At 36.9% G+C, this 8,064-nt stretch overlaps 1 protein-coding gene across 1 annotated transcript; it reads right to left on the reverse strand.

Moving 5' to 3' along the window:
- Positions 1-4,397: 4,397 nt before the first annotated feature.
- On the reverse strand, positions 4,398-5,337 carry LOC116865327 (olfactory receptor 51H1). The gene is given in 2 exon segments (XM_032853598.1): positions 4,398-5,060; positions 5,062-5,337. Coding segments are annotated over 2 exon segments (939 nt in total).
- Positions 5,338-8,064: the final 2,727 nt, after the last annotated feature.

Here is an 8,064-nt window from a genome sequence, read left to right on the forward strand (position 1 = left end):
CATACAACAGCTGAAGGCAGGGAATATTGTTAATTCAATTTTTAAATAATCTTCTGAACACAAATAGGCCATGAGTTCAATACCTTTTAAATTAAAGCTCACCAAATTAATTTAACATTCTCACTCAAGAATTAGGAATGACCTCCATCTGCTTAGAAGGGGAGAAATGAACTATACTCATTAAATAATAAGAGAACACCTGGGGATAATACATTATTAAAACATGAATCAGAAAAATGATCAAATTTTAGGATTACAAATATAAATGTGTACAATGGAGCAGGGGCCAACTATGTTATATAACTTGAGATCGAAAGATTAAGGGTAAAGTTTAGCTTTTCCATGTGTGACATTGGGTATTCTCTTACCTGGGAATCCAGTGTTGTTATGAAATTAAGTTTAATCATATGAGTACAACTATTGGTAAAATGAGGTTCTGTGCAATTATAAGGAGTGTCTAAGAATATTGGAGAAAAGGGAATAAGAGAACTTGTATTTGTAGACTGCCCACTAAGCAAAAAGACACAGTGCCAGAGCCTTTTACATGTTATTTTATTTGGTATTACAGCATCCCTTTGAGGGAAAGTGTCATGCCCTGTCTGTTACCTGTCTGTGATGAGGCAAGTAAGGAAAGGGAGAAAATTTGAAAATTTTTTATAACAATTTGACTTTGCAGTGCCATGAAAGCACATGGTTTTGTATATAATACAATAAAATTGTATGGGTGCAATTTCTTTTTCCTGGTCTGAGTGGGTAGAATGTGGGGTTTCCTAGGAAGGTAAACAGGGTGTACTTGGAGTGTGATTGTGGCTTCTGGTGTGATGAGGGGAGGAAGAACAGGTCCAGTTGGAGGGGCAGGGAGAGAATGGGCTGGGTTGAAGTGAATTAAGAAAAAAAAGCTCAAAATTAATTTACCACATACAATTTGCAAAATAGTGATTTAGTAGAAAAAAATAAGATTCATCTTTTATCCTTAAGATAGATATATCCTATGTGTTTGAATTAGACATATGGCTACATAATAATTCAAATTAAATTTTTCTATGACAACTTATTTTAAGATATAGTTAAACATGTAGTTTGACATATTGTCTCCTGTGTTGTTTTCTTCCTCCTTAGAAAGTTTCTTTTCTCATTCTACTCCATAATTCGACCAAAAAACTGTATCCTACTTTTGCAAGAGGACCTAACCAGACTGATTATTGCGGGTGTTGATGACACACACAAATCAAAGAAAGAATCAAGGACTGAGTTTCTGAATTACGTGTCCGTATTTTTTGAATGTAGTATAAATTGAGCATGTTTATACCTTTAAAGAAAGAACTAGAATGTGGTTACTGTGGGAAAGAGCAAGAGTTAAAGATTCTACGGTAATTGAGGTGTATAAAAAAACTCCACAAGAGTGGGAACACCTGGATGGTTCAGTTGGTTAAGTGTCCGACTCTTGATTTCAGGTCAGGTCATGATCTCAGGGTTGTGAGATGGAGCCCTACACTGAGCTCCATATTCTGCTTGAGATCTCTTTCTCCTTCTGCCCCTCCCCCTCTATGTGCTGTCTCTCTCTCTCTCCTCTCTCTCTCTCACTCTCTCTCTGTCTCAAATAAATAAATAAATAAATCTTTAAAAAAGGACTCCACATAGAGATTATGCAAGGGCAATTAAGAATGAACAATTAGATCACGAGGGAGAGAAGAGGGAGAGAGAGAGATCCATTGGGTTGTATTTTAAAGCCATTAGCGTGAATGTCATCTTAGCAGAAGAGATTTTCTGAGGTAGTAGAGTGACATGGGGGAAACTGAGAAATACCCACATCCTGTGGGAGACGAAGAAGTGAAAGCAGGTGAAGAAACAGGAGGTAGCAGTAGGACATGTGAGATGTCATGAAAACAGCGAAGAGATTAAAAAGCAGGGAATGGTAAATATCTGTAATTTGCCCAAATAATTTAAACTGAGGGAGGGTTGAGGTGGAAAATACTTGATTTGTTAGAAAGAGATTGGAGCCAAGGAAAACATACCTTCCATATATTAATGGGCACAAAAGCCAAACTGTAGGAGCCAGAGGTGGGATTGCACAATGAATATGTGGAGTATGTGAGTCGATTGCCGGTAAAGAATTTAGACTTTTGATCTTGCCACTTCATGGCCCCACCAGAGAATCAAAGACTAATGGTGTTCAAAGGGCACTTACAGCTAATTCCCTCTTTAATCACAGTATGTGAACTTTTTAAAGACCTCTCATGATAGTTCTCTTGTATCCTTAATCTGGAGTGGTAGTTTTCAAGTTTTTGGTTGTATATCTGTATAAGGAAAAAAGAAAAAAGGACACTCCCTAATATATTTATATTTTATATTTATTTATTGAATAATTGTATACAGTAACACATTAAGAAAAATAAACGTTTTTGAAGACTGAGATAATTTAAATACAAATCAAAGTTATATATTTTTTTTTCTCCTTGTAGGCTAACTGATTATAAAGTGTCCTTTATGGGATTCATGTTTTTCATTTAGATAGTATCGATACTGAGGCCTTGGCTGATATTTGCCTTCTATACCAACCAACCATTTTCAAGTAATTCCCATTGTTAACTTCCATCTTGGCAAGATGAACTTCTTCCATAAGGTTTTGACAGTATTGATTACTAGTTTATCTCTCATGCAGCTGTGTCTTAGAATCACTGCTTCATTCCCTCCTCATGGAATTTGCTTGCAAGCCTAGGAAACCCTGAGACATGGATTAAATTTCACTTTACAGGCTTTAGAATCAACAGATCCAAATTTAAATCTAGTTGTGACACTTAAAAACTGTTTAACTTGAGCAAGTTACTTAACTACTCTAAAACTTATTTCCCTATGTGTAAAATGTTGCTAACACCTACTCTCAAAGATTGTTGCAAGGATATTAAGATATATAAAGGCAGGGGCACCTAGGTAGTTCAGTTAGCTCAGCATCCAGCTCTTGATTTCAGCTCAGGTCATGATCTCAGTGTTGAGAGCTTAAGCCTTATGTGGGGATCCTCAGTGTGTAGTCTTGCTTGGGATTCTTTCTCTCTCTCTTTTCCTCTGCCCCATCCCCCTGCTTTTCTTGCTCTCTTAATAAATAAAATCTTCTTTAAAAAAGGTATTTAAAGGCAAATAGCATTATCCATTACTATTAATAAATGTGATACTGAAGTGTAATACCTACTTTACTTGTATATATATTTCTTTTCAGAGAACTGTGCCAAGGATTAAGCAGTAAATTAGTACATTTTCCTCCGTATTTCCAGGTCTAGCATCATGACTAGCATTTCATTAGGGTTAAATGCATATTCATTGAAGGAACAAGTAATCCTCCCAGCAAATTCATTGTTTCATGATTAATAAAATACTTAAAACAGGCACCAGCATCAATGCAAAGACACATTGCATTTGACATACTCATCCTCAACACATGTGTTTACTGCTTTCTTTTTTAAAAAAAATTTATTTAAATTCAATTTAATTAACGTAGAGTATACTATTAGTTTCAGGGGTAACATTTACATATTCATCAGTAGCATAAAACACCCAGTGCTCATTACATCCAGTACCCTCCTTAATGTCCATCACCCAGTTACCCCATCTCCCTACCCACCACACTCACTGCTTTCTTAAACTTTTTCCCAGTGCTGAAAGTTTTCACTAGTCCTCATAAAATGCCCAGGAGTAATTTTACTTGGTCAAGTTTTGTTGGATCCTCTAGTACACAGCAAAATATACTTTACTCATACTGGGTCAAAAGAGTAAAGACAAAACACCCATTATTCTACTAAGCATGTGGCAGAAAACTAGGACTACTACAAATCTGTAAAGAAGTGATATTCCTTAAAATAAAATGAGTAAATTAAGTAACCACAGATGTGTCTGTTTTAATTTTGTCATTGGTACTCTTTACTCCATAAATATCAAAACTTAAATGCTATTTGATTTTGTAACAGTTTCCTTTGTTTTATTTTAAAGAAAAAACAAAACAAAACAATATCTCAGAGAACCAACCCTTCAGTAGTGCTGTTGGGAATCCAGAATCCTTCTCTATGTAAATATTATTTAACTGATAATTAAAGAAAGAATATTACTTCATGTTATGTGAGTAAATACCCATAAGTGTTATCTAGATAAGCAGGTGATAATTTTCATTACTGATGCTCATCTCTAGTTTAAAAGAAGAAAATTATAGTTTCATTAAATTAGATTTTGTATGTGATACCAGATATCGAAATGTGTACTTTTCAAAATGGAGTATATACAGAACTAGAATGACCAGTGTTGTATCGTCACCCACAAGCCTTGCCCACCCTTGCATTTTACTAGATGTACATAATTTGGCTGCATTGAAACTGCTGAAACTGCTGCACCTTATACTTGACTCCATTTCCCTAGGTCCTGTTCATTTTCCTCTGGAATATGTTTATGATCTGCCTTCGTATCTGCTTGGTCTTCACACTATAGACAATGGGATTGAGTACAGGGGGGAGTAACAGATAGATATTGGCCATGAGTGTGTGGACTACTGGTGACAAACGCTTTCCAAATCTGTGGATCATGGTGACACCAATGAGAGGAATATAGAAGAGTAGCACAGCACAGATGTGAGAGAGGCAGGTGTTAAGGGCTTTGAGCCTTTCATCTCTGGAAGCAATGCCCAGCACAATCTTTAGGATGAGCACATAAGAAAAGAGAATGATGAGGGCATCCAGCCCCAATGTGAAGATGACTATGATGAGTCCATAGAGACTGTTAATGCGGGTGCTGGCACAGGCTAGCCGCATTGCATCTTGGTGGAGACAGTATGAATGAGACAAGACATTGGAACGGCAAAAAAGTAACCACTTTATAAGGAAGGGAACAGGGAAGACTACACAGACTGCCCGGATGATCTTTCCAATGATGCCATAGGTGAGGATAGAAGCATAGCGTAATGGGTCTTGGATGGCCACAAATCTGTCAAAGGCCATGGACACTAACACTCCTGATTCTACCACTCCAAGTCCATGGATGAAAAACATCTGTGTAATGCACGCATCAAAGGGAATCTCAGGGGGCATTAAACCAGAAGATGCTGAGCATGGAGGGCAAGGTGGACACGGAGAGACTAACATCAGTGAGAGCCAAGATGGAGAGGAAGTAGTACATAGGCTCATGGAGACTCTCATCTACCTTGATGACAACCAAAATGGTACCACTTCCCAGGAGAGTTAGTGTGTAGAGAAATCCCAGGGGAAAGGCCATCCATGCATTTTTATCTGGCATCCCAGGGATACCTGTTAAAATGAAACTGTGATGGTTGGCCTGTGATGCATTTGAGTTCATTGTCATGTTGTCACTGTTGGGGGAAACTGGATTCTCCCACTTGGCTTGTAGCTCCTAAATTGAAAATATATTTTCATAGAAGATAGGTAAATGGTTTTATGAATATAGAAGAGAAACAGCGGGGGGGGGCAGTTATGTTGAAAACAGAGTCTAGGAGGTTTTTGTATCACTTTGTCCCTTTGCTTCCGAGATAATCACATAAGATGAAGCAGCAGCACCCAAGGGCTTAATAGTGTAAAGCATTTTGCTAAATAATCAAAAAACCCACTAAACTCACACCACTACTACCACACAAATACCTACACACAATTCCACTGCCATCACAAGCCCATATTCATACAAATCTGTGTGTATATTCACACACATATAGTCTTATATGCTCACGTATATATAGTATACATATATGTGTGTGTATTTTTCCACATGCCTTTGCATCTGTGTCACTGTATTTGCAATGGCCAACATTTGTAAATAACACATTAGTGATAAAACTCTTCAAATTAATATTTAATCTTCATAAATTTTAATAATTTATAATTTTCCATAACCTCATTTTTTAAAAAAAAAATTTTTGAATTTTATTTTTTCAGTGTTCCAAGATTCATCGCATAACTTCATTTTAAAGTAGCAAGGAACCCGTAATAAAGGTGGCCCAGAAAGAACCACACATAGAATATGAGAGTAGCCACTTACAGGATTTTTAATTTGAGAGTCACCTAATGTACCGGAAACTTGAGGTCATTCTTAAAACCTCTTCCTTCATCAAACCAACGTTTAACCAATTTCACACTTGCCTCCAAAACATATGAAATAAGTATCCCCTCTCTGTCTTTTGTACAGTCAATACATAGTATAACCCATTTCTCCCAGGCTCCCTGATTATCGTCCATCTTGTAGTGCCCATGCCAGTAATTCTTCATTCTGAAGCCTGAATAAACTTTTTGGATTTGGAGTATGATTTATTCATCACAAGCAAAGGCTCCTTTAAGGGCTTATATTGTACCTAGAACAGAGTCTCAAATCTTTACCTTTGCCCTCAAGATAACAGCACAATTCAGCTCCTACTCCTATCTACTGCTCCCGCACCAACTCACATCCTATCTCTCCCCTTTGGTCTCTTCAGTCCAGCCAGAGTTGCAGTGTTTAAGTGCCTGGATCCCACTGAGATATTTTCTGATACAGGATTTCCACATATTTTTTTTACACTTTTCTTCACCTCTCAAACAGTTCCTCTTTGCCTATCAAAGCCTTTCTATCCTTCCCAAGTAACCCTTTTCCAAGTTCTCAGAGTGATTTAAGAGTCCTTAAGTCATAACTATGTTGTTTTCACATTCTGGGCTTTTCCTTCTCCTAAGTGGAAATAGTTAAATATTGCATGAGTATTTGTTTAATACCCACCTTGCCTGCTAGAAGTTAAACTCCCGAGAGAAAAGAATAGTTGTATGCTCATCACTTAATAGACCACATATTAAGCATATATTAGTATCTGTTTAAATGAAGGAATAAAATAATATGTGTTGTTGTGTTAATGTGTTAAATGAAGGAATGAAAAAATAAATGAATTAATGTGGGTGATTGAATATCATTTTTTTCTTTCAGAAGTCTTACAAATTCTCAAACTCCTCCCTGATCTTTTGCATGTGGGTTGGGAATCATTAACCAAGAGAAAAATCTTTTTCTAAAATAGCACAGATTAAAAAAACAAAACAAAACAAAAAAAAACCTTAAATGAGGAGCCTTTGAAAGATATCATGGTGTCTTTGTTCTCTCCTAGGTGCCTCTTATGGGAAAGGAGAAAGAAAAATCTCAAGAACTTGCCATATGCACATGACCAGGTTGGCTTCTCTGCTCCTTCCTCCTGTGTTGCTGTGAGTTGAGGAATTGCTGTTTGGGAGACAGTACTATGAAAAAGTTTTCTTTTGTTTTGTGTTCAGATTCTGATCTCTTGGACATTGAGGAATCCTTGAGAGATAGTGTGGTCCACTTACAAAGGTTGTGTTATGTGCTGCAAACAAACTCCAAGTCTCCCTCACAATATATTAGAATGCTCAGATCTAAACAAAGCACTTTGCGTTGTAACCCTTTAGCTGCTCCTTGAGGAAGGGGCTTTTTAAATTCTTTCCATGTTAAGGGAGAGTCCTTCACATGTTTGGGTCTGCTGATCCCTCATCTCAGGCAATTCTGATGGTTTTCACTTGGGAAGAACCAGTTCACTCATTCCACATGGATGTTTTTCTGGGAAAGACTTGAAAAATATTTGATATTGTTGAAGTCCCAGTTGTTCTATGGAAATAATGAGTCTTGTTTTCCAGATTCTTGTTTCCAGTGCTTTTGACTGTTTTTCTTTATCCAAATGTGTTTTACCTCATCTTCTTTTTTCCTCATTCCTATCTCTACTCTCCTTTCTCTTTTTCATTGTCTCTAACGTTCAGCACCCTCTTTTTCTAGCCCCCAGTTCCTGTACTTCCATCTGATCTTCTTTTCATTCTTTCCATGTACTAGGTTCTCCCCTGTGGTATATGTCTTCTTCTGTCCCTAATAACAACATGTTTAATCATTTTTTCCACCTTTTCTTACCTAGACTCTTGTCATCTGCTCTTATCATTTCCCTCACTAGAATTTCAATGATGATTTAATGAAATAATGGACATAAATAATTCCACACAGTGCTTGCCATGTAGAAGGCATGTAAAAATATTTTAAGATTAATTTATTCCCTGTAGCAACCTCTGT

The sequence above is a fragment of the Lontra canadensis genome, unplaced genomic scaffold, assembly GCF_010015895.1.
Source record: "Lontra canadensis isolate GAN:19392208 unplaced genomic scaffold, GSC_riverotter_1.0 scaffold7, whole genome shotgun sequence".
In the NCBI taxonomy this organism is placed as follows: domain Eukaryota; kingdom Metazoa; phylum Chordata; class Mammalia; order Carnivora; family Mustelidae; genus Lontra; species Lontra canadensis.